The 27,518-nt window shown below is 40.1% G+C and overlaps 2 protein-coding genes across 14 annotated transcripts in view; both read right to left on the minus strand.

Annotated features, from left to right (window-relative positions):
* HJURP (Holliday junction recognition protein) overlaps nucleotides 1–13,451 on the minus strand; it is a 30,425-nt gene extending 16,974 nt beyond the window's left edge. Inside the window, exons 1-4 of one of the 2 annotated variants that reach the window (XM_032208010.1) lie at nucleotides 13,311–13,451; nucleotides 3,076–3,142; nucleotides 1,622–1,686; nucleotides 651–678 (exon numbers count right to left, since the gene is read on the minus strand). In XM_032208010.1, coding sequence (XP_032063901.1) covers nucleotides 651–678; nucleotides 1,622–1,686; nucleotides 3,076–3,142; nucleotides 13,311–13,349 — 199 coding nt within the window. In that variant the 5' untranslated portion in view covers nucleotides 13,350–13,451. Of the gene's footprint in view, nucleotides 1–650; nucleotides 679–1,621; nucleotides 1,687–3,075; nucleotides 3,143–3,497; nucleotides 3,576–13,310 lie in introns of those variants that run through there. The other variant, XM_032208009.1, reaches the window with a different exon arrangement.
* A 6,264-nt stretch (nucleotides 13,452–19,715) lies between these two features.
* GUCA1C (guanylate cyclase activator 1C) overlaps nucleotides 19,716–27,518 on the minus strand; it is a 114,572-nt gene continuing 106,769 nt past the window's right edge. For all 12 annotated transcript variants that reach the window (XM_032207971.1, XM_032207968.1, XM_032207970.1 and 9 more), the window contains 2 exons: nucleotides 25,074–25,161; nucleotides 19,716–21,997 (listed from right to left, as the gene is read on the minus strand). In XM_032207971.1, coding sequence (XP_032063862.1) covers nucleotides 21,867–21,997; nucleotides 25,074–25,161 — 219 coding nt within the window. In that variant the 3' untranslated portion in view covers nucleotides 19,716–21,866. The remainder of the gene's footprint in view (nucleotides 21,998–25,073; nucleotides 25,162–27,518) is intronic.

A 27,518-nucleotide genomic window follows, 5' to 3' on the forward strand; every position in this document is an offset into this window, starting at 1 on the left:
GTATTTTGTTGGAACACAGTTTCTTTTCAGAACAAAGGAAAAGGGAGAAGCATAATCTTCAGATGTTAAGTAGTATCAGAACTACACTTCATGTGCAATCTTGATTTAATTTCCATCATGACACTTGATCTCTAATCAAACATCTACTTTTTCTGCAGGTAGGCCGATACATTCAGTGTACAGAACAATCTGCTAAATTTGTGATCACTCACCACGCAACTTCATGGGATTCTTTCAACACCTATTTTTGAATATGTCTACTTGCCTAATTATTTTCAGAAAGCTAGCAAATTATAAATTCTTCTATACGTACACCCAGGTAACTCAGGGTAGGATTTTTAGATTCAAAGAACGTCTGACAAAAGCTAAAAATACAAGATAGAAAACTGTCTGTACAATTGATAAGGGGAGATAATTTTAAATCAAGTTGTGATGATATCAACGCCAATTATAAATTACTAATTTTAAAGATTTTTGGCTACATTTCAGAATCCTTATGCACCTAAGTGTTGATGTGTTTCTTTATTTGTTTGTTGTTTGTTTTTTAAAACCAGTGAGTATCCCAAGGAATTTGACATAAAAACGTTATATTTTCTATGAAGTCAAGACTTTTGGATAATTTATAGCACTTGTTTTTTCAAACGCTTTACCTGTATTCCTTTGACTTCCTGTATGATTCTGCAATTATAAACAGAGGAAAAAAAAAAACATCAGAAGAACCTTAGAATAATAAGTTTACTTTAACTGAAGCATTTTTCTTTGGTATATCTTACAAGTTGTCACTTTGTAAATAACCATTCAGTTTCCTTCAGCTTTTGCACCACCTGACTAGCAAAGCAACAAATACTTGTTAAAACATACCTGATCATTCAATTCTTGCCATGCTGTTACTATTAAAAGCACTACAAAAACATAAGCTGTAGTTGACTTAACACACATGAGAGGCTACAACAGAATCCTTACAGTCCTTAATGGATTTAGACTGTAAAGTTGTGCAGCCACTTGTTGCAATGCTTAGATGATGCACAAGATATTCCCAGAAGTTCAAAAGGAGAGAAACACAGCCACATTTGCCGCCATTAAATCCACTTACACCTCAAGACTGAATTTCACTCCTCACACCATGGGGTTCAGAACAGCCTCTGTATTAACTAGTAAGGCACACTACTCAGCTTTACTTTCTCGACAGGTAACAGAGATGCTAGGTGACTTTTATATGGTTATTGAGAAACACGGTGCTTTTGACCAAATTCTCTGTTAAGCTCTTATGAAGGAGTTTAGGGAACAGATTAAGAAGTGACTGCTTGTTTAATATGAATACTTAGAAAAAGAGCATACAATAAACAGGCCCACAACACTACATATGGGAATACTACTCCAGGTTAACAAGTGGTATTAACCAGTAATAAATACATCATCTATTTCTATCCATCTAATCTGATGTTCTTAAGCAACCTATCCTAAATCCCTATTTTAAGGTAGTTAGTGACTTCATTAATACCTCCTGCAAGTATTATATGGCATAGCAAGATTAGAATCCATTCCTATATAAAATACAGAAAAAAAAAATAAAAAGAAATATTACTATATTTTGACTGCATAGTGGGACTATATTAGATACCTGAAGTAGTTTCTTCTTCCATTTTTTAAGACTCCTGTTTGATACTTCCCCCCATTGTTTTGGTCCTATAAATAACAAGAGATGTTTATTTAAACAGCTTTTCTTGTAACACTATTTATCTACACTGAGTAGTACTCTAACACATAGAAAGAACATATTACATAGTAACAAAACATTACTGAATCTAAACAATCTCCAATCCAGTTGTTGAAACAAAAACTTATAGGAAAACAAAACAAGATAACATTGTAATTACAAGTCATAATTGAGAAGCTGGTTAAAAAAAAAAAAAGTAAAAAAGAATCAAATAAATGAGTCTAACAACACTCTGCTAAAACCTAAGAGCATTAACAACCCAGATATTATGAAGATAAAAAAAACAACATGTATTGTTTTATTTGAAAAAAATAAGTTGTACTTAGCGCATGCAGGCTATATGGCATTTGAAGTTATTTAAAACCATAATCAAGGCTTTATGGACTAAGATCCATATTCACAGAAAGCATATACAGAAGTTACTAAATCAAAGCCATAACCAAGCCTTTTCAAATCCAAGACTTTATATTACACTGTTGTATTATATTACACTGTTGTATGTATGCAGGAACCTCACCCTGCCCCCAGCATTTGGTAAATATTTGGTACAACAATTACATTGGACTTGACCCTGTGTTAGTACCTCTTGGGTATGCGTAGGAAGCTGTTCTTTAGGAGAATTGACATGGCAATTACGCATCGTAATTCACACCTCACTAAGGATAAAAACTGGCAGAACATTTCATCTTGCAGTAACGCCACCCAACTACTAAGTCACAATTCCCGCTAAAACTCAGAGAAGTCAATTTTCAAAGTTTCTTTCCCCTCAATAAGCTCTTCGTAAGTATTATTCACTGTGTAACAGATTGACAGTTATAATGAAACACTAGAAAAATATGACATGGCATAACACCTTATAGATTTATGCTAACCACATGAACATTCAATGAAAAATTAAAGAAGACACTATCTACCCATTCCACCCTGACATTTGACGTGCTGGAAATTTATCATCTTACAGCAGCCTTCAGAATGCTAAGCAGACCTGAAACTACAGAATCCAATCATGCATATCAACTTCCTGCTATTAGCTCTGTTCCTTTGCTTCCTCTCATCCTTCTCCATTTTTATTCTTTCATTCCAAGTTATTCAAACATTACCCATTGTTTTCCTGTACTTTGCTACTAATTCTTTTCCATTGCCTAAAACAGAGCACACGATGGACTGAAAAGTTGCGTGTGAACCATCTCTTCAGGTATTTCTAACCAAAGTTTACAGATAAGATACCACACCTGAGTGCAAAACACCCGATATTTGGTGAAATCTCATGTTATGTAACTGCTTGCAGTTGTGTAATACGCAGCACGCTTCGCTAAGTCTAAATACAGCGAAGTAGCATAGCTTAAAGAGGTTCTTACCATCAGGGGTGTCAAAAGTGAGGGTTTCCATGGAAATAAGAAAATCATCTTCAAAAGGACGATTATACTAAACAAAAAGAACCACGCAAGATTAGAACAAATGGTTAACAAGGCTTTTAACAGGCATTTTAAACAACTTTGCTTCGAGCCAGGCATGAAACTGACAGCGTGCTGCTATGTTATTGACATCAGCCGGGAGCCAGCGATCTGGAAAAAAGAACTCCAAGAAAAATAAAGAGGTGAATATATATACTTATACAAAAAAAAAAAAACAACATATATATATATACAGCAGGCACGCCGCAGCCCCACCCGTCCCGCTACCCAAGCACCCGGGCTGGGTGAGAGCAGCCCGCTGCCAGCCGCGGATCCCCGCAGGACGCCCGGTGCCGGCCGGCCGGGAGGCTGAGGGGAGGCCTCACCCACTCCAGGATGCGGTTGATGGAGGCGACGAAGCGGGCATTGCTCTGCCGCAGCCGCTCGCCCAGGTCGGCGGCCATGACGCGGGGCCAGGACACCCCCGCCCCGCCCCGCGCCGATTCAAACTGCGCGCCGCCCGCAAAGCTCCTCGCTTTCCATTGGGTCTCGGTCGCGTCACTCCCGGAGAGACAGCCTATCGAAGCGCGCAGCGTCAGCCCTCCTGGCTCTGATTGGGTGGTAAGGATGCCGAGCGCCCACCCGCTGTCGCGTCACAGTCAACACGGCTCAAAATCCTGCCATTGGGCACTGCGCTCACGGCTGACAGCGGCCGAAAGTCGTTGTTCTACCTAGCAACAGACCCACCGGGAGCTCCCATTGGCTGCGGTGTCAGCTGCGGGCTGCACCGCCCGCCCGCCCTCCGGCAAGAGGCAGAGGCGCGCCGTTCCGTTCAGCGGGACTCGCAGTGCCTCAGGCGTAGCGGGGTCGCCTTGCCAGCGCTTCCTTGCCCGCTATTTTTTGCCATTTCAGTTTTAAAAAGCACTTTCACGCTCCCCCAGCCTCCTCACCCAGACCCTTACTCTGTAACAACCCCCGACAGGACGCTCTGCCTGCCCCTCAGTGCAATAGCCGGCTGCCCAATTCACCATGGGCGTGCCGAAACGGCAAACCGCGCTGCTACACACAACGGGCAAAACGTAGTTTAGCCTTAGCTGTGTCTTGCCGAAGGAAAGCATAAAAGGTCCCCTCCCTGCAGGGCGATGGAGAAATCCTGGCTCCGACTCCTCTGGGGATGTGCTGCTTTCACATGGGCGTATCACTTACTGCACCGTTCCTTCAGAAACTGAACCCTAACCCCACCCCAGCTACTTGTGTCTATACCTAAAGCGTGGACACCGAGCCACTGCAGTTGTATCCTTGATATATCAAGGTTTTTGATATTCCAAGCTTGTATGTCCCTGTCAGCAACCCTGCTTGGGCTAGGGAGCACAACAGGCAAAACGTAAAGTGCAGAGGCAGCTTCTGAGCTAGGCTGCCTTTCCAGTTCACCAGAACTGTTGGTGTGATGTGGTAAAAGGCCAATATTTAAACATATTAAGTGCCATTTGTGGTACAGGAGAAGCCTTTTTTATTCAACCAGCTTTATCAGGTCTCCCCCAGACAGCAGGGCCTGGTTGTGAGGCCCTGCCGCTCCACCCACCATCAGGGAGCAGCCTGTAGGCAACACCACGCAGAACATAAACCTTTCTGCTGGATTCAGCAGAAATGGCCAGAGAATAAATGACTGGAGAACTGAATGCGAAATGGCTGCCAAAGTTCCTGCCCTGTCCAGTCGTTCTCCAGCTAACCCATAGGGTTGTGGTACTGGGGTCACAGAGGAGGGGGCTGTCACCGGCATCACTGAATGTGTCACCTGGCCACCAGCACAGAGTTTTCTGGTACCATCCTATACCATGCCATTCCTCTCCAGTATTCTTCGAGAAGCCATTCCTTTTCTATAAATAATGCTAAATAAAATAAAATAACACGATATCAGCACATCAAGTGCCCTGGAACTGTCCATTATAAAAGCATTTGGTGTTCTGCCAACATAAAGACATAGATGCATTTTTCATAATGGCTAAATGTCTAAAGCTGATTTATATTTATCTATTTACTATTTGTGAGTTCAATTGTAATAAATCTTATTTGAAATGAAGACATTACTGGCTGTTTTAAGCATTGGTACTGTTATGTGGTGACGTTCTGTAGCCCACAAGTTCTGCAGTAAGGCTTTACTCTTCTGGTGTCAGCAAGGCTCAAGTTTTTTGTCACCGCTGCATGAACCCCTGTGCTCAGCGGTTAAATCACTTCTGTGGTGAGCAAGCCAGCCACAAGAGCAGTGAAGTGGATTGTACTCAGGCCTGGGAGGTAGCACCTCAAGTACTGTGTTCAGCTTTAGGCCCGTCACTACAAGAAGGGCATCGAGGCCCTGGAATATGCCCAGAGCAGGGCTACGAATCTGGTGAAGGGCCTGGATCAGAAGTCCTATGAGGAGCAGACGAGGGAACTGGGGTCATTTACTCTGGAGAAGAGGAGGCTCAGGGGAGACCTCATTGCCCTCTACAACCACCTGAAAGGAAGTTGTTGGGAGCTGGGGGTTGGCTTCTTCTCACAGATAACTAGTGATAGGACTAGAGGGAATGGACTCAAGTTGTGCCAGGGGAGGTTTAGGTGGGAAATGAGGAGACATTTCTTCTCAGGCAGAGTAGTCAGGCATTGGGACAGGCTGCCCAGGGAGGTGGTGGCATCACCGTCCCTGGGAGTGTTTAAGGAGATTTCAGACGTGGTGCTTAGGGACATGGTTTAGTGGGTGACATCTGTAGTAGGGTGATGGTTGTACCAGATGATCTTGGAGGTCTTTTCCAACCTTTATGATTCTACGATTATATGATTCTATGATTTGTGTCAAAGTACTGAGTGTCCTCTGTTTTTGGGAACTTAATCTGAGATGCAGAGAACCTGATTTTTTCCAAGTAGGTACTGTTTTTAAAAGTCTTACAAAATTTATATAAAGATTTATATTATCAAAGCATGGCTTCAATCAAAGTGAATAGCAACAGAAAGCACGGAGAGCTTCTGCAAATCCATCCCCTCATAGAGTGATGAGAACTTATCCAAGACTACTCAAGTTAGGTGATCACCAGTGTGATTCTGGGTCTGAGGCAATTTGTTCTGCATTCATACCAGTGGGATGAGATTGAGAGATGTTGGGGTGCAATCTAGTTTGTCGGCTTTGAATTACCAATTCATCCTTTTGAATCATAGAAATCATAGAATCATTAAGGTTGGAAAAGACCTCCAAGATCATCCAGTCCACCTAAGGTGTAACAAAAAAAAAAAAAAAAAAAAATCCAAATGAATTCAAACCTTAAGAATCAAAGTCAACATATATTAGGTAATGCCTAATGCCAAGGGATGTGTTTATGGAGAATACAAAGCAATGTAGTGTATTAACCTGTAATCAAGCAAGTGAAGGGAACCAAGAAAGAACAATGTTAAAACAATGTCTGTTAAGGTCCCTATAAGAAACAGAGCAGCTGTCATTTGTCTTGCATGATCATGAAGTTAGAAATTTTTTTCATAGTGTTCCTCTGTATTTCCTTATGCATCTGTTGCTTGCCATGCCTTGCTTAATTATTGAGATTGTAAATTAACAAGGAGTACCCATTCGTCTTGCATTTACATAACACTTACCATAACAACATCCTTTTCTTAAGTTCTACTCCAATAAAGATACTTAACAACTCGTTAAAGCTATTTCTGAAATCACAAATGAGCTGAGTATTGGGAAAAGTGTTTTGCAATCCTCATTTGAGTGGGGGTGGCTGGGCTGTGTGCTATGAGGAGACACGGGTCTTGGACAGTACCAGCAGAGAAATGACAACGTCCCAGTCCTGCAGTCAGTATGCACCCAGACTTCTGAGACTTTGCTTTTAAATAGGTTCTCACTCGTGTTCTGCAGTAGGGGAGGGGCATGCTGATACCAGCAGGAAATTTCCTGTGGTATGAAGACAGCCTACATCTTTTTAATCTTATGATTAAATAAACATTGAACATTGTGTCTTATTTTTTTTTTTTTTTTTTTTTTTTTTTTTTTTCTTGCTATAAGAAAGAATATTGCTATTTAATATGATCCAGAAGCCCAGACATTTGAAGAATTATTTTTTTTTGGTCCCTGTGAAGTGCTAGGTCTGCAAAGAAATGGTTGACAGAAGACTTAACCTCAACTTCTCTTTAATTAAGTTTGGCTTAGAGAAGAGTAATTGGTAGGATAGAGCTGTTTGTGCCATTGCTCACCCTGTGGTGCATTGCCATGTGTAATTGCTTTATTCAAGGTGTTTACATCACTCATATATTTCAGGACAGCTATGTTCTCTCTAGCTCCTCAGTTAGCCTCGTCTGAAGCTGTATTTTGTCCCTTTAATCTTTTATCTGCCTTTTTTTTTTTTTTTTTTTTTTTTTTTTTATAAATCAAAACATCTGTGCTAAGTGATCGTTTTTACTGTTCTGCTCTGAACTCTCTCCAGTCAGTCAATATCTTTTACTATTTAGGCATCTGGAGTAGTAAATCATTTTCTGGAAGCAACCTCTGAAGAACCGTATAAAAAGGAATTTACACATTATTTTCTGTAAATGTTGATCTTCAGATACAGCCAAAACATTACATTGACTATTTAAATGGCAAACTCATCTCTCTTCAGTATATTTCATTAGGATTACATGCTGCTCTCACTCTTTGTACAGGGAAGTGTGCAGGCATAAAATAACTGCTCCTTTTCAGAAACCCTTGCAGAGCTCAGCTTGTGTCAAGTCAGTGAATATAACCAGGCATGAGGAGGCCATGCAAAACCACAGGGTGGTGGAGCAGGGTGTAGCTGTAGGCAGGGAGAAGAGCTGGCTGCCTGTGGGAAAGGCAGCGTGAGCATCCCAGGAAAGCACAGGGTACCTCAGTCTGTGCCTTCCATGCTCTTGCAGAGGTAGGACTGACACGGTTTTGTACTGCCCCATACTCACAACTCTATCCAGAGTCAGAAATCAGTTCCTTTATGTCAGGCAGTCCTCACATGAGTGCCTCAGTTAAAAGAGTCAACTGGTTTCAAACCATAAACACACCCAAGCAGTCCATAACTGCTTTTATATATATAATATATAAACACCAGTGCCAAACCAACAGTTGGCCATCAGGAAGTCATCAAAAATCTTATCCATCAAGGCAAACAATGTGCTGAGCTCCCAAACACAGCAATGGGCTGAGAATGGTTATTTAGCACCTACCGCTGAAGAATGTGTGCAGGCCTGCTGGAAGGGAATTGGAGCAGCCTCTAAGGCTGCCCTTGCTGTTTCGCCCATTCTCTGAATGCTGTTTTCTGCTCTCTGTTGTGCAAAAGCACGTTTAATTTTGTGGGGGACTAATTTAAGTGGTTCTGTCTTAATCACTCCTCTGCACAAATGGGGCTTTTGGCTTTAGTAGCTTCTTGCTATTTTAATTTCTTTCCTGGTGTGCCGGGTCATCTTTGAGATGATGTTCATTTTCCTTATAGCAGCCCCTACGGCGCTGCGTTTTGGATTTGTCATTAAAATGGTGTTGGTAGCACACCAATTAATACTTTGGCTGTGGCTGAACAGGGCTTGTACTGTGTCAAGGCCTTCTCTTTTTTCTTCCCCACTGTCCCCCTTGCAAGTAAGAGTAGGCTGGAGGTGGGCAAGAAGGTGGGAGGGGACACAGCAGGACAGCTGGCCCAAATTGGCCAAAGGGATATTCTGTGCCATATAACATCATGCTCAGCAACAAAAAATGGGATAGAGGAAGAAGGTGGTGAGGGTTTTTCTCTTCCAAGATGGCCTTTCCTTGGAGACCAGCTGGGCATGCCTTTGCTTGTGGGAAGGAGAGATCCATTACCTTTGCATCCCTTGTTTTGTTGTTTCCTCATCACCATCCTGTCCTTCACTTGCCCAAATGTCTTTATCTTGACTCAAGATTTCTCACATTTTCTCTTCCTATTTTCTCCCCTGTCCCACTGGGGTGAGCAAGTAGCTGTGTGGGTACTTGGCTGCTGGCAGAGCTCAACCCGCAGTACTTGGTTACTTCTAAAGCCTTCTGAAGGCTGAAATATTTGTAACTGCAACCTTATATAAAGGCAGGGCCAAAGTTCAACCACCATGTCTGAGAACAGAGAGACAAGCAATTACCTTGAAAGGGTCAGTCTTCTTTTCATCAGCTGTGGAAATGGAGAAGCGAGAATAAAAGTCACTTTTTATCATTAAGGAATCAAAGCACAAAGCTCGGGAATCAGACCTAGTAAGATTGTACTGCCCTAAAAGCCAAGAGTGAGAATTTCCTCAAAAAGGAATGAGTGCTTCTTGCTCCTTTCACTACTCACCACTTTCCCCATTTCTCAGTATCAACTAAAACTAACTGGATTGACTTTTGCTCCAAATCCTTCACTCTCTAGCATTTTCTAGAAGTATCTTCTTCCTTTATTGGCAAAGATCTGAGTGTCATCAATGTGCTGAATGAATGCCACCACTCAACAGTCACATCACAGCTCTCCTACATAAATTTCAAACTGTTTCAAAAAATATAGCAAGAATTATTATCCTTGCTTGATAGAAAACCTGAGGAACAGAACTAAGTGATTTGCCCGAAGTTACGCATGTGATTGGCATATTGGTCAGTAGGCTGTCAGCATCTAAATTCTAGTCTGGCATCCTGTTGCTTGACAGTATTGACATCTAACTAATTGTAGGTAATGCCTCTGAGTGCTCTCACAAACATCAGGATGGAAGGCTCTGGGTCTGTCCCCAGTGTGCCAGTCGTCACGAAGAATGCATGACTGCCTGCCACATGCCTTTAGGCCTTGCTTTAAAGGGAAGGAAGTGACCAGTCTGCATGACCCAAGCCATTCCTGCTAGCTTGCCCAGATGAGTGATCATGATCAGATGGCATTGGAGGCGATATCAAAACATACTCGTCTGTAACAGAGGCCAGCAAAAGATATGCTGTAATCAGTATGGCTACCTAACCTCTGTCCTGTGTAGGCAGATTAAATTGTTTTGAAATGTTTGAACACAGCACCCATTGTCATCAATGTCATTCTGTTGATCACATCAGCGGGAGTGAAAAATAAAGCCACATTTACTCAACAACAAATATTGGCAGTGCTTCTGAAACAGGCCAAGGGCTTATTGAAAAGAATATTGATTGAGCCAAGAAAACATCAAGCAGTTATAAAAGTTTAATCATATTCTCATTCAAGCCTGCCTTCAGTGCCAGGAATTAAAATTCTCACATCTCCTGAGGATGGAAGATACATTTCCATAATGTTCTGTAAGTTCCAACGCTCTGCATCTGTACTGAACGGTAGAATTATTCATTGCAAATGATTTAGCTGAGATACATAGCCCTTTCGACTGCAAGCATACAAATTATGCATAAACAAGCTGTGATTTTTTGAATTTGTTTCTCATTTGCAATCGTTCAACAAAGAGCTGGGCAAACAAGTGTTAGCCCGCGAGGTATTTTTGAACTGGTCGAAATAAATATTTGGTCTGCATCATTCAAGAGCATATGCCCGGTCACTTGAACCAGATGAAATTATGGCTGTTCCTCAGCTAGAAAAGATTAGTTGCATTAAAAGGACTTGTCCGTATCCTTATTAGAAAATTGGTCATAAACATTTGCAATTCCCTGAGAGAACTGTAGTATGCAGAGAGTAAAAGGTCGTTTTTGGAACGGCATACTTTGACACAAGCGTTGCTGTGGAGCCTGGATAAAGAAGCATTATGTGGTTTAAGAGCACAGAAGTTGGTGCTCGTCAGGAGAAAACAGGAAATGGTTTTGCTGGGCTGCAGTTATGAAGGTTCACACCTTTCTAAGCTAGGCTCGCTGCTGTGGAGAACAAAAAGAAAATAGAGCTGTACCTCAGCACTTCTTTAACTCTCCTCCTTTTTCGGCTCTCTGCTTCTCGTACAGTTGTGGCAAACTTTTTGGAAGTTATCTCTCACCAGCTCTGCCCTGCAAGCGGAGATGTGAGCGTAGCAGGGGCAGCAGTAGCTCAGCAGCTTCCAAACAACTAGAAATGTAACATTAGCAAGGAAGGTAATGCTGCAGGGGGCACGAGCACCCCCTTTTTGCCCCCAGGAGCCCTCGAGCACACTACTGTATGGTCACTGTGTAGCTAAGCTAGAGTTGGGTGGCATGTACTCCCACAGGTTGTAAAATTGTCTTATATCCTATCCAAAACAAGGTGCACATGTGTAAGGCCCTTCCTCTGCTACAAAGCTGGTAAAAATTCATGGCTACGAACAGGGAAGAGTTAAACCATCCAAACACGAAACCTTCAGTTTTCTTTGTGTGGCTTATCACTTCTGAAATACAAAGGCCAGTGGCATTGGTGTGTGGAATTCTGAATTTCTGATCTTCCCCTTCCTTGCCCCCTGCCTCCTTCTGTGGGATCTCTTCAAGCAATTGTGAAGATATTTCATACATGAAGATGGCTTTAAGATTAAGACAAGGTCTGCGTGAAGGTGGCTGGAAGATTGGGTTACAGAAAAAGAAATTGATGGGGATGGATAAAGACTTGGTAGCAAAATGCTAGGGCAGAAAATCAAAAAAAAATTTGCACATTGGTAGTGGTAGCCTGCATGGAGATAGGTAAAAACAGGAGCAGGGCCAAGAACAGGGAAAGCCAGGAAAACTTCCTTGAACCCTCAAGAGATGGTTCAAGTTGGGATGCTTGGAGGCCCTTTTCTCAAGACATGAGGAAGAACCATACTTCTCCTGCTTGAAAACAAACAAACAAACAAAAAAAACCCAAAATTATTATTATTATTATTAATAATAATAATATTAATAATAATAGGAAGATTTAGACTCAGTCCTCTCCCGGTTTAGCTGGGAAGGAAGCAGTCAAGTGACAAGCGAGGAGCGTAGGCTTTTGCACAGCTGCTGTGTCCTGAGGCACCCTGCCTGCTTTCGCTCATCTCCTCTGTCTCTAGCACTCAAGGATTTGTACTGGAGTACCACTAACTCCAGCTGTACACCTGCTACACAAGCCACGACAGTGTTTCCTAGCGTCACCTCTGCTTAAAAAAAATGGTAAGAGCATCATAACAAGATAGGTGCTGGGAAGGAACAAAGGAGCTGTTATACAAAAGTTTCTATGTCCTTCTTAAATGTCTTAAAGGCCTTTGGTGATATCATAAACAGATTAGCAGCATGTGGGAGAACATACGATGATCAGGAATCCTGCACAGATACAGATTAGGATTACTTTTAGAGTAGAAATGAGAGCTGGATTTGTACCTGGTGACCATACTACTGAAAAGTTTATAGTAAGGTTAATTTCAAGCAACGGGTCCTTTAAAAAACATTTGCCTTCATTCAGGCTTTTCTAACTTTGCGCTCATTTTGGTATCATAAAAACATGTAAAGATAGATGTGTTGCCAAATACTAATCTCATAAACTCCACAAATGCTAACTAACACCATCTGTGGCAATTTTTACTGCAAATTATCCCAACATGGGAAGTGTTTCTTCAGTCCGATAAGCAGAGCCTTGCCATGGGAATAGTGTCACAATGCCTCCTTGCACCATGGCTCACATTTCCAAATATCTGTTTTAGATATATATGAAAGGACACTTTATTATCTCTTTGCAATAAACAGGAAAGTTTATCTTCTGAGTGCGCCTTGAATGTCAATGCAAAGCAGAAATCAAAGAAATCAAAATAAGCAGCAAGAGTAGCACATCTGTGGGTAAACAGTTTTCTCCAGCAAGATGCTACTCCTTCGATGCCAGAAAGCCATTTCTATCTGTCCTCTCCTGCTTTCTGTCAGGGTTTGACTCCGTCTCCCTTGAGCTACCAGTAGTACTTTGGGTAAAAAGAAGAAAGCAGAATGAATTTGTAGGGGAAAAAAAAAAAAATCAGCCACAAGCAGATGGAAACTGTGGCAATAGGACAAAGACAGGGACAAAAAAGCCATCATGCTCTGTTCATATCTGACTTGCTTATGTCATACAAAACTGATATTCCTCCTAGCAGCAGATGACCACACCACAAACATACATTGCCATCATCACTGTCATGAAAAACTCTGGGGGGCTGCAAGGGGGCCTTGCTTTGAGGATTTCTCTGCCAGCTGAAGCAATTGTATGGATTATTTGTTGTACTGTTTTCCCCTAGCTTGTGTACCTGCAGGGCATGCACTTATGTCCATCTCTTACACCATCCCCTTCACTATGAGCTGTCTTATATCATTGATCAGCACTTACCTTCAGTCCTGGGAGCAGCTTCTTGGCTGTTTTGTGCATTTGGCTTCTGTTCAGACATCTGGCAGCATTTGGCGCTTTTTGAGACAGGAGACAGAGAAGCTGACAGCAGAGCACATCCTGTATCTGAATGGGCACAAATGTGCGTTCTGAAATCATCAAAACCCACCAGGAGACACCAAATTAAGATTTATAATTGTGTTTTCTGAGGCATTCACTAACCCTGGCAGGCAGAATACATCCTTTTTAGAGCCTCTCTTTTTCTTTTCAGAGCAGTATTATGCCCTTCTTTTCTTTGATTGTTCATATCTACTTCTTCAGACAGTAAGTAATATTGATGCTCTGCCCTGTGGACACAAGTGCTTTCTCTTTCTGCCATCCTGGGAAAGTCAGCTCTTAAAAATGAGCTTGGATGCTCAGGAATCTTACCAGTTTGGATACTTTGGAAAAAATGACTGACAATTAGGAACCTTGGATTTTTCATGTATTTGTTTTCTCTGTGCACTTTGAAGTCCTAGAGAAGAGCCTAAACTTTCTTGGAAAACTGAAGAAATACTCTGCTTAGAATAGTAGGTAGGTAGTTCTGGTCACAAATTATCCTTTGTGTTTTGTGAGCTGTTTGATGTTTACTATTATAGAATGTTCTTGGAAGTAATTTCATTAGTTAGAAGATCACTGACTTATGATCGTCACTGTTTGCTAGCTGACACTACCATCAGAGGCTGAGCTGGTGAACAGAACATCAGAAGGAAGACTGACCTAATTAAAAAGTAGTTCAAGACCCTCTTTTGACATAATAAACCTTTAGCATATGAAAGGAACAACACAAGAACAATAAATAAATAAACTTAATTATAATTGTTCAACTTTTTCCTCAAAGTATTAGAAGCTTTTAAAAAGTGAGCTGTGTTTTAAATTTGAGAGGTTTTGAAATCCTGCAGGACAGAATGAGATTGTCAAATACATGTAATTTAAATAAAAATGGGAGGAAATGCATCAACTCCTCCTATATTGTCTGAAATTATTAAAACTATGTGCCAGAGGTACACTGCCAATGCAAAAAATAAAATAAAAAACCCAAACTGAAAAACAACCAACCCCACTCTCCCCTCTAAAAAACAACCCTCCCCCAGTATTTATTGCCTTGTGGACAGAAATGGAAGGAACGTGTGGTTGGATGCTAAGAATCAAAAGTAGTGCCTAAAGTTGGATAGCAGTTTAGTTTCTTTTGAAACACGCACAAAAAAACAAGTTCTTTCCATAAATATTTCATTGTTTTTAACAGGAAAGTAATTATGGCATTGATACATTCTTGATATATTCTTTTATATTCCCAGAATACTTACTTCATTCTTTCCCGACACCTGTCCACAGTAGCCCATAGAAACACTGCGCCGCATAAAAGGTTAATAAGATTCTGAATAAATCAAGAGTTTGATATATCTTTAGACATTATTTGCAGAAACTCTGTTCCAGTTTGCAATCAATAGGATCATTGACTTTCATTGGACCACAGAGGCTCCATAAGTCCACATTCATTTAGCATTTTGAGTGTACTTCGGCTTTTCCAAGAAAGGTAGAGTTTAAGAGATCTGAAATTACTATGGTTAAATTACTATATTCAAAAAGCCAGAAGACTAGATGCCTGATGGGAAAGGAGAATGGAATACCAAGCATTTTCTCCGTTGACATTTTACCAGTCTAAGTTGTGAAAAGCAACGTTGTGAAAAACAACACTTGATGGCACCCTGATATCTTGGACAACTAATTAAAATCATCTGAAGAGGAATGAAAAAAGATAAATTTGTATTGCTGGGCTGTTGGACCTCCTCTCTGAAGAAAGAGAAGACATCTTGAATGGTTAATTCCTTTGGTATCTGAGAAATAAAGTACAGTTAGCACTTAATTAGAACATTCGTAGAAAAAATGCTTGTGCAAATTAACGCTATTTCAATATCTGATTTGTGACATTACTAATCTGATTATTTCTAGACAGTCTCAGAAGGCAATTTTGGTTTGACGGTTTAGCAGGAGATTGGTGTATACAGGGCTGCACATGTGACCTCCTTTGGGTTCTTCCTTCAAATTTTGGTAAAGATTTTTAATTTAGTTAGGGCAGCAAGGCATGACAGATATCATCTAAAATGAAATACTATTTACCTTCTGTTTAAACAGAACAACAGTGAGTATTTGCAGAATTAACCAAATTGTTAAGTAGAAAATCAGAGAATCATTAAGGTTGGAAAAGACCTCCAAGATCATCTGGTCAATCCATCACCCTACTACAGATGTCACCCACTAAGCCATGTCCCTAAGCACCACGTCCAAACTCTCCTTAAACACTCCCAGGGACGGTGATGCCACCACCTCCCTGGGCAGCCTGTCCCAATGCCTGACTACTCTGCCTGAGAAGAAATGTCTCCTCATTTCCCACCTAAACCTCCCCTGGCACAACTTGAGTCCATTCCCTCTAGTCCTATCACTAGTTATCTGTGAGAAGAAGCCAACCCCCAGCTCCCAACAACTTCCTTTCAGGTGGTTGTACAGAGCAATGAGGTCTCCCCTGAGCCTCCTCTTCTCCAGATTAAATGACCCCAGTTCCCTCGTCTGCTCCTCATAGGACTTCTGATCCAGGCCCTTCACCAGATTCGTAGCCCTGCTCTGGGCATATTCCAGGGCCTTGATGCCCTTCTTGTAGTGAGGGGCCCAAAGCTGAACACAGTACTTGAGGTGCGGCCTCCCAGGCCTGAGTACAATCCACTTCACTGCTCTTGTGGCTGGCTTGCTCACCACGGAAGTGATTTAACCGCTGAGCACAGGGGTTCATGCAGCAGTGACAGAAAACTTGAGCCTTGCTGACACCAGAAGAGTAAAGCCTTACTGCAGAACTTGTGGGCTACAGAATGCCACCACATAACAGTACCAATGCTTAAAACAGCCAGTAATGTCTTCATTTCAAATAAGATTTATTACAATTGAACTCACAAATAGTAAATAGATAAATATAAATCAGCTTTAGACAGTTAGCCATTATGAAAAATGCATCTATGTCTTTATGTTGGCAGAACACCAAATGCTTTTATAATGGACAGTTCCAGGGCACTTGATGTGCTGATATCGTGTTATTTTATTTTATTTAGCATTATTTATAGAAAAGGAATGGCTTCTCGAAGAATACTGGAGAGGAATGGCATGGTATAGGATGGTACCAGAAAACTCTGTGCTGGTGGCCAGGTGACACATTCAGTGATGCCGGTGACAGTCCCCTCCTCTGTGACCCCAGTACCACAACCCTATGGGCTAGCTGGAGAACGACTGGACAGGGCAGGAACTTTGGCGGCCATTTCGCATTCAGTTCTCCAGTCATTTATTCTCTGGCCATTTCTGCTGAATCCAGCAGAAAGGTTTATGTTCTGCGTGGTGTTGCCTACAGGCTGCTCCCTGATGGTGGGTGGAGGGGCAGGGCCTCACAACCAGGCCCTGCTGTCTGGGGGAGACCTGATAAAGCTGGTTGAATAAAAAAGGCTTCTCCTGTACCACAAATGGCACTTAATATGTTTAAATATTGGCCTTCTACCACATCACACCAACAGTTCTGGTGAACTGGAAACGCAGCCTAGCTCAGAAGCTGCCTCTGCACTTCATGTTTTGCCCGTTGTGGACGCCCATGGTGAGTTGGGCAGCTGGCTATTGCACTGAGGGGCAGGCAGAGCACCCTGTCGGGGGTTGTTACAGAGTAAGGGTCTGGGTGAGGAGGCTGGGGGAGCGTGAAAGTGCTCTGTAAAAACTAAAACAACAAAAAACAGCAGGCAAGAAAGTGCTGGAAATGAGCCTCGTCTTGCCCTGCACAGCCTCATGCATGTCAAGGCCTGGTGAAGGGAAGGGCCTGAAGCACAGAACAAATACAACATGAACATGCTTCTTCACAGCCTCTTTTCTTTTCCATACTCTAACATTTGGCTATTTCTCTACAGCACGCTCCTTATGAGACAAGGTTATGACACCTTGGTGTTCCTTCACGGGGCCTGCTGACCTCTGCTTTTCTACCTCTTCAGCTTTCCTTCTCTGTTTTCCCCATGGTCTTCTCTGTTTTCTTTCTCTTGTTTTCCCCATCGTCTTCTAGGTTGTTCTGTTCCTCCCTCTCTTCCGCCCTCCCAGTATTTTGTGAGGGGACATAGTTTCCTTTTTTTTTTTTTTTTTTTGATAAATGGTACAGCTTTAAATGAGACAAGAACCTCAGACCTTATTTAAAGTAACTAGAACTTCAAACTGGAAGCAATTGAATTTGATGATTTTACAACTCAAAAGATAGTATTTCATTACAGTTTTGATTATAGGCATAGTAACAACTCTGTGGTTAAGAGTCTTAAATTCTCTCTCAGCTCTACTGCGGAGAAATGGGAAATAAAAGCTAAGCGGAGTTACAGGAAAACACTTAGAAAAAAAATTCTTTGTCAAATAAGTTACCTTTGATGGCTGTATCTTCTCTCACATGGCTGTTGTAGGCAAAAATCAGTGCATGACATCACCTTTCAAATCAATCCTTCTGTCTTCAGAGTCATGAGCCAGAGGTTTGTCCACTGCTCAGCATCCCAATTATAATGTAGAAGTAAAAGTGTCCCTGCCTGCTACACATACCAGCCAAACCATGGCTCTTTTCCTAATCTTTAGATGAGAAGTTGTCAGGTCACTGGAGACCAAAGCAAGGGTTCACCAAAGCTTTATTGTTAGTGTAGAAATGTTAATGATGCAAACAGTTGGGCAGGGACTGGAGAAAAGAGCCTGTTCCATCCAACAGCTATATTTTACCACATTAAAAAACATGTCTTTGAGCTACTTTCTCCCTAAGATTTCTAATAAAGGCCTATCAAAAAAAAAAAGTACAATAAAAAGCTACGTCTCCAACTTTAGGAATATTCCTCTATATTTAACAGAATGTTTAAAAATGATATTTAAATATCCCTCCTTGACTTCCTCAGTAGTTTCTATAACCCCTCAAGACTTTTTGTAGATACCGAGGCAGTTTCTTCAAATAAGTGGACATATGTCCTAGCACACAGGGAACCTGAGGCTTGAGTGTTTAACCGTTATGCTCTACATGATACAGCTAATCTTACGTAAGGTCAAAAATCAAATGCAGCTATGATATCTTCTCCACACCACAGCAAGCTTTCCTCCCACTTTGTCAGGGATGCATAACTTGGCATAAGGCTTAGTCATGCCTGTTAATGCTTAAGCAATTTCATATCTATAAGAAAAGGTAATTTTCTTGTCGCTTTGAATTCCCAGATTCTCAGAAGAAAAAGTGCCTATTTATTTTTCTAGCATACTAAGCTACCAGAATAGAAAAGGAGATAATGTTAGGACAATTATGAATTGTTTGAAAAAGAGAACTGTCACACTAATTACCTTTAGCTGTTTGGATGCAATAAAAAGAGCATAATGTCAAAAGGATTTCTTAACAGAAAAAGAGCTTATATTAGAAGAGAAACTACCAATTACCCTGTTGATTGGCTAAGCTCACCCAGCTGCACAGAGTGAATTTGAAACCTGTGGTTCTTTCCAAGGTGAATACGGTGACAAAACGATTAGCTACTCTCAGGGCGCATTTATCCTAACTAAAACCTACCCCCCTGTGATGATGATATAGGCAGCCCAGCTTCTCCAGACTTTAACAGCTGGCATCTGCATCAGTCTTGCTGACAGAGACATTTTTTGAGAGCATATGCTATAATGTGGGTTGTTTTTTTTTTTTTTTTCTTTTTTTTTCCTCCCATGCAGTGTTTTGTAGCAAAAGATCAGTGGCTCATCACTACCCCTTAACCACTTACATATTTGCTAAGGGGTAAATGTAACATGAGCTAACATTTGGCTTGCTTTTTGCTTTTCTGCTGTCTATTAAATCAGCAATAAGCATTTGAACAGACAGGTCAGCTTACAATATTCCTTCTTTACTACAAAGCACCTGTGCCGTGATGAGCTGCAGCTTCAGGTTGTTTCAGAACAAGACTCTGGGGAGTCAGATTAGACAGGCTTTGCACGTGCCACCTGATTTCACTGATACACTCAATCAACACCTGACAAGTTTAAAAGACTGAGATCAGTAGAAAATTGTGACAGTAATGCATTTATCTCAAGCACCTGTATATTGAACAGTGCTTAAGTCATTAAAGGAAACTTACACAAACCTAGATGAAATCTTATGAACAGTCCCGAAAATGTGTGGAATTATCGTGGGTAAATATTTAAGGAAATGTGCCACAGTGTTTACATTAAGCAGAAAAGGTACTTTTTCTTAATTATATAGATTTCTGCTAAAGAATTGTATATTGAAGTGTATAAAGTGAGCATGTCAGGTACTCCTTTAAAATTTAGTTTCACACACACACACACACAAAGGCTAAGAACTTCCTTACACACATTAGTTTTTAATAGAAAACAACGCTCCCCTTGATTTGGTAATTCCCGTCATATAATTACAGTTGCACAGAACAATTAGGCAAATTTAAATGGAAATACTCTCTTTTAAGATCCATTTATTGAAAGAGAAAAAGAGAGAGAGACCAATATACGTAGACAGCAGTCAAGTTTCAAAGTCAGAAACTTCATTATTTTAAAAGCAACAACCCAAAACCCAGCTGTTTTTGTATACCCAAGTTGCTTAGATTGGACCACTTCATTTTAAATATTTTAGAGCCAGTTCTGAAGACCACCATCCTCACAGAATCTAAATGCAAAACAGTAAATAAAGAAAAGTGATTTTCTGAAGTCTAAGTGTGAGAAAACTGATACTGACAGTAAGATATTAATGTGTCAATGATGAATAAATACAAGAACTTAAAGTTCAAACCCACTAGCAATCTCATACATCATTCTCTTTTTTGGGAAAGGATATAAAAGATTCAAATGTCAGAACTATAATGTCAGAGCTGTTTATAATGTCAAGTGATGCTTGTTGCATACTTCTAGTATATTCCATTGATCAAACCAGAACCTGGGATAATAATTGCAGATGATGGAGCACATTTCTGTGTTAAATGGATGCAGACTTGTAGTGACTTAGGAAAAAAAAAAGCAAAACTTTTTCATATTTAAGTCTTAATAAGTGTTTCCTTCAACCTGCACCTACCCATGCACAAATGATTTTGCATTAAGCTGATGTTTCTAACAGCATCTAGTATTAGTGTGTTGCCTTCAGGGCACTGCCAGCCAAGGAGAACTTATTCTTACAACATAACATAATGACTTGATAGAACTGGTTGCAGACTTGAGAGAGAATCCATCGCAACAGAACCAGAGAGAGCCATGATTTTCCCTTTTCAGACAACTCATGCAGTTACATTTCAGCTCAAAGAATTAATCTTGTTTGTTAGAAAGTAAGGTTGAGTTGTTTTTAGCTTGGTTTCCTAAAAAAATGAGACATACGTGATCATGCATGCCATCTGTGAATCCCTTCTCTGTACTCCTAACAGCTACCACATTCAGAGATGATTGCAACCCAGTTTGAAAGAAGGTAGAAGTCTCAAAGAGACTAAATTGCTAAAAGCTTTCGCCCAGGTATCTGGGCAGGACAAAAATACCATAGTACTCCCTGACAGGGGAAGGCAGGAAGAATTCAGCTGTTAAACAGTCTGTTTGGCAGAAGCCAGCAGTCCCATCAGCATGAGCTAGTCATCATACATCTTACTTTTTGTCTCATGAAGCTGTGGCAAAGAGCCCAGTGAAGATGAACTGTTTTGCAAAGGAGGACATACAAGTCAAAGGACACATCTCTGGGAAACCAGATGATATTAATTCCAGTGCTTACAAAATGATGTGTTTTAAACATTCTTTGAATTTCTAATGCTACTCTACAAAGATAACAGAATTTCATCCCAGTGCTTCTATAAAAGTTAATTTGAAAGAACAGTAGCTGGACCTTGTGAAAAACATCAAAACATCATGTTATTTTATTATACAGATGTAATGAAATCAAGAGTGGTAGATGGTTTGTTAAAGAGGATGTACATCTCTGGAATATTGAGCTGACCAAGGTGTTTCCCAGAAAATCTAGTCCAATTTTGAGCACTGATTAGATTAAGTGTTAAGTTAATTCAAGCCAGGCTTTGTTCTTAATTGATCCTGATAGGAGCCAATCTTACCTAGATGTTTATTGCCACATTTTAGATAGCAGATTAAAGAACCTGTACTTAAAATAAATAAATAAATCCCTGTTCTCTAGAAAGGTTGCATTTTGTGATATTGTCACTGTTTTATTATTCTGAACAGTGTTCATAGAGACCAAACAAGTTATTTGTACTGCATCAAACATCTTTTCTATTATACATGTATGTGGGCAAAGGTTTGTGTTCTGTAGTTGCCACAGTCCTTCGCGAGAGACAGAATAAAGAAGAGGAGAGATGTGGAGTCAAGAGTGAAAATTCTGAGGGAGAATTATTCCTGGAGCTGAGTGATTGGTATTGTCTGGGCTGGTTTTGACAACATCAAGCTCTCTGAATATATCAAATGTTATCTTCCTTGAAACAATGACAACAGATGCTACATCCATCACTGAATCCTTCAGATGCTGTGCCGCCTGCCACTCTGTATGACTTTGAGTACGTTGGAAAGGTCGAAACTTTTTGTAATCAATTCCATTAGGTCCCCGTCTCTTTCCACACCGGTGATAAACTCTTCTAAAGTCAATTCCCCTAAAAGGAAATCAGATACTCTTTAGGAACCAAGGAATGCAACAATCACTCTCAACCCAACACGAGGCCATTCATGCCAGGTTGCATCCCCCAAGAAGATTCCCTGTACTTCTCTGCTGATATGCAAATGCAGGAAGAATATTGTCATATGTTTTCCCATTTTGCATTAGATCTTAGAGCTCATGTTCACTTTTCTTTATTAAACAGATCAAATACCACTTTCACAGAAGTCTAAGACAACTATAGTGTTTAGCATCTTCAATGACAGATGTGTGGGGTTCTAATTAAAGGTTCATTCTGGCATAATTCAGCTGCATGGAGCTATTCTTACCAAGCTAACCAGAGTTTAGTTTATAGGTGGTTTTAACAGAGATTAGGGAATGATTTGCTGAGGATTACCAAGCACATCCCCTGTGTTGACTACAAGGATTATTTAGAGCCAGGATAAGATGATGAAAAAAAAACAGTTAAGCAGTTTGATTAGGGAAATTCTTCCAAGCAACTGAAATGGTCATGATTTTAAAGATTTTTTTGGACTCGTTCTAAAATCAGGTAATACTTTGGAAATTTCAAGTCAACCTCCTTTTTGCAGGAACAGGAATAACATTTAACCTTTTTCTCCTGCTTACTTCCCTGGCAGCAATCTGTCTGCTGGCAAAGTACACTGGAGCGTACACGATTCTCTGGCTAGAAATTATTCCAGCGATACTGTTTTTATTTGAAAGGGGAAACAGGCCTTAGTTTAAGAGGAAGAGTGATTCTTTCCTCTTAAGTTTTTTATTAAAATCATAAAAATGAATGATTTTTTACTGAAGTAAGAAATTGAAAGAGGCCAGGCAAAAAGAAACTTGCTGGGTGACTAAGGGCCCCTGCATTCTGGGGCCCAGCAATGTAAATCACATGCACTTCTGGTAAATGCTTAGGTAGATGAATTTCAGCTATTATCAGATTTAAGCAATCCCTGCATTTTTTTTTTTTGTTCATTTGTTTTGTTTTTGTTTTGTTTTGTTTCTGTTTTGGTTTCTGTTCATGGCAAGTTTGGAAATTTAACCTGACTGAAAACCAAAAACGATCAGCATGTGAAGAATTTGAAAATGACCCATTGGCAATAAAGGCTGCTTCATCTTTTGTCATATGGTCTCCACTGCACTGTGAGCAGGCTCACATACACACTAAGTGAAAGGAGCCCCTCTGACACAAGTCCTGGCTCTCAGGCTGCAGCAAGAGGAGCAAGACCCTCTCCAGTGGTCGATGTACAGTGTCCTGAGGATGTTCACTCCTCCCCAATCAACCTCAGTGCCCTCATATAATCCCAGGAGCGGAGCCAGAAGGTGCTGTCTCTGCACACTTGCCTGCATCCTTCCGCTTTGCTACTCGTCCACTCACTTCCTCAGATCTTCCCCCCTGCTCCACATATTCCTCTTACTCCCCATCTCCTCCCCTCTTTGTCACCTGTGACTGACTGGAACGTGCGAATAGGGTTCCTGGACTCGTCAGAGGGACCTGCTGCATCGCTTTCCTGCTTATGCAGGTTTCAGTCACCAGAACTGGACTGTCTGTTTCATGGTCTGTCCATTCCCTTGAGCAGGTCTTGACTTCCCTCCTTTGATCCCAGGGCTATATATTTCAAATTAACAATATCAGAATACAAGTGCACAAAGAACACTGCAGTTACCAGTGAAATGAAGTTATGCTAGCATATCCAGGCTCACTGTGACTGTGATGAGCCTGAAATTTCCTTTAAGTAATGAAAATAAATTGCAAGGCCATCAGGAGATTTGTTTTAGGGATTGCTCCCTGCTGCCATGAGATTATTTCTTGTACTTTAATGTGAGGAAGGCCATCACAGCTTATTTGTCTATTTACTTTTATTTATTTATTTTATTTTTAATAAGCAGCTACAAGGAGGCAGCATAGCTTAAGATAAACTTAGAAAAATGTGTCCCATTTCTCAGGCTGAGTTAGTCCTGCTGCTTTGCAGCTATTTTAAAAAGTATCTAGTTATGGAAAACAGTTTGAAAGGGGAGTATTATGAAGAAGATTCTGAATAATTCATGTTCTGGCATCTCATTGCTAATATTGAAGACACAAGTTATTTTTTAGCTGATGGTCTAGCTCAGATACAACTATTACTTGGAAGTAAACATGATCAAAGAAGGGGTCAAAGTAAAAAGTATCATAGTATTGCGGTTACATTCTAGAATATGACTGTGTTGTTTGGAGTCTGTAATTTGCCTTCACCCTGAAAATGGGTGAAACAGGTGGGAAAAATGTTCTACCAGCTATTCATATGCATCACAAGATCACTATTTATATTCTGATTATATATTGCAAACAGCTTCCATAAAAATAACTTGAATACACCAAATGAGACCTCAAAAAAAAAAAAAAAAAAAAAAAAAAACAAACCACAAATTCTTGGCTGGGATCTGATCTTGCTCTGCAATGCTTTCCTAACATTTCTAATTTGTCAATTACTACAGTGGTTGCCAGTAGAAGGAGCATATTCATGGTTAGGAATAGGAGGGAAGACATTAATGTGTGACAATTTTTTTTACTAGAAATAATTCCAAAGCAGTGAATTGAAGTCTTAGTTTCCAATTGTAAATCCAATTGGCTTAATCCAGTTCTCCTGAGAAAAAACAATAGCATGTGTCTTAGCATGTGTTAACATTCAGACTTCAAGAGACATCCACTACGCTGTCCAGTCTTTCAAACATGATAGGGCATGTGCAACTATGCATCTTAGTTGATTTTCTTGTTCAGTTTAAGTAGATTAAGCCATTGTGGATATACTGAAAAAATACCTTCATTTTGCTGTGCAACCAGAGCACTGTCATTTCAGATGAACAGTGCAAGACCTTTGTGTTTTAGCCACTACTGCATGTAATTCCTGTGCCAGGTTAATAGGGGCAGTACTGTAAATCTGGATGAGTATAGATAAAGAAGAACAGACAGGTTTTCAGTTTATCTAGAACAGACAGTTCTTCAGTAGTATGTTCAACTCCCCTCCTTATCCTACACTCTCTCGTGGGGAAAAATATCCTGCCATTATCAAGAAAACCTAGATTCTTACCATCATTGTTCACATCTATCTTCTGAAATATCATGTTTGTGAATTCTTCAGCGGACATGTTGGTGTGCCCATTAATAGCCTGGATAGCCTGAAGACAGAAATGCAGAAAGTTCTTTCAGACTTTTTTTCCTTCAAGTTGTGAAAACAATACACTGGCAACCGCAGTAATTGGGATGCAGCTCTTTAGCTCACCACCCCTTTCAAAATCGCTAAATAAATAGCTATTTCAAGTAAATCTTCAGTAATGAGGATTGGAAATTTAATTAACATAACACCGCCTGAAGATTACAGACCTCATTTACATATCTCTGAAGGTCTTCTGAAACCATGTGGCACCTCTATTTTGCAATACACTTTAGATTCCACACCAGCATTTTTATCTCACCCTAGAGAGTTCTGTGTGTTTAGAGAGTGCCCTATGCTCTGTGTGATTTAAATATAGTATTATTTTTCGCAGCTGAAAGCACATGATGAGAAAGCCTAAGTCATTTTTCTATTAAAAAATGTTTAACTTAGTAATCACAAATAAAGTTAGACTGGCAGTCCTGAAATTTGGCAGAATTTACTTGTCCTCCAAAGAAGTTAAGAAAAGTAATCTCCCCCCCTGCTTTTTCTGTGGCAAAGGTATCCAATATTTGGAGTAAAGGTATAAATGAATACCTTTGCAAAACTGTGTCCCATTCACTGAGAGAATCATTTTTGCATTATGGTGATCATTCTGGCCAATAAAGAAGGAGCCTATATGTTAATAACTGGTGGCCAATATGCAACAAATGTGTTTACAGAGTTGGACTCAGAATCAGTATCACATTTAGTGATTGAGAAAATAGATACATATCTATGTATAAACATGCATTTATGCTATATAATGGGCACACTGTAGTTTTTTTTTTTTTGTTTTACTTTTTTTTTTTTTTACCATCTAATTATCACGAGACGAATGGTGTTGTGTAGGGTAATTCACCATATTATTTTATATACTATTTTAGAACTCATTATATAGAATTAAAATGTAAGCTAAACACATTCAGGACTGATGGCCAATTCCTAACCGTCACTGTCTTTACCATACTTTGCACAGAGTTCCTAAAGGCAGCAAGAATTTTAGAAAATGTAGGTACATAAACTTGTTTGTATTACTCAATCATACTATGGATACTTTTGGTATTTTGTATTCCTGACCCCGATGCAGCCTTCAAAAGGCTATACCTCCATCAAAGTTAAATTTTTTGCAGCACTAAGAGGAAAGCAGTACTTCCTGAAGTACTTGAATCACTGACTCCCACAAAATCCCCCTAAATAACAAAATAAATTATCCGGGCTGTTAAAAAGGCACTGACAGGGTGCCTAGTGCTCTGGCAAGAATTTTGATGGCTTAAAATGATCTGCTGGTCCAAAGCTTGTATAGCTGTAGGGACAGATGAAGTTTTAATAGGACTTATTTGATTTATATTAAAGTCTCAGATCTGATATTTCTTTTTGGATAAACCCTTGATTACTGATGCTCAGTATAATTAGAGCCCTCACTGGCTATGAGCCAGATTTTTATTTTTGTTTAGAGTTTCATCTATTTTCATCTAGCGTAAGTCAAATGACTTGTACAGGTTTAAGTTAAAGTTCTCTTACTCCAAAAGAGAAGTAGAAGTTTTAAAACCAGCTAAGCTAAAAAAAGAAATCTTTACATTAAAATGTTTTTAATTCCCTTTTTGGATAGAGTCCAAGACAAAGGCAGCTGCATCAATGCCTTCAAGTAGAAAATGATGGAGACTTGCAACAACAGAAAGATGACATCAGTCTTAAATGAGGAGAAATGTGGGCTATGCTAGGCCTCTCCTTCTGCATTTAGAAAGCCATTCTTTAGAAGGAGATGCATCAACTTAATTTGTTTGACCACATGGCTAATCTAGCTCTGGTTCCTTTCATTTGAGGCAGCAGCTCTTGAAAGTCTCTAACAATGACTAGCCAGGCACCAGCAGCAAGACAGAATCTTGGAAAACTACTTTCCTTGTTTGTTATGACATTAAATCCCTATTTAGATTTTACGCTCCCTGCAGCAAAACCTTGATCTGTAACAAGTTCAGTACATTTAGAAAGAAGTATTACAAGTCATTCATATTTGCAAGGAACCCTATAATATCTTTTGGTTGAAAGCATCTACTGAAGTGCAAAATATTAGCTCACCAGAGCAAGTTGAAAAATACGGAAATCGTTGTGCGGAAAGAATTACACTGCTTTGGTTTGTGGGCTTGAAATACACCCATTTTCAGGAAAAAAAAAACCTACAATATTTGTATCAAAATGTCAGTGCAGGATTTAATGATAAAATTAACTTTCCCCAAGTTAATTTAAAAAAACAAGTAATGGCATTTGTAGTAAACAAATCTAAAAGCCTTTCAAAACGAATGAAAATATTTGAATATTTTGACAACATCTACATTTTTTTTT

The sequence above is a fragment of the Aythya fuligula genome, chromosome 1 (genome assembly GCF_009819795.1).
Source record: "Aythya fuligula isolate bAytFul2 chromosome 1, bAytFul2.pri, whole genome shotgun sequence".
In the NCBI taxonomy this organism is placed as follows: domain Eukaryota; kingdom Metazoa; phylum Chordata; class Aves; order Anseriformes; family Anatidae; genus Aythya; species Aythya fuligula.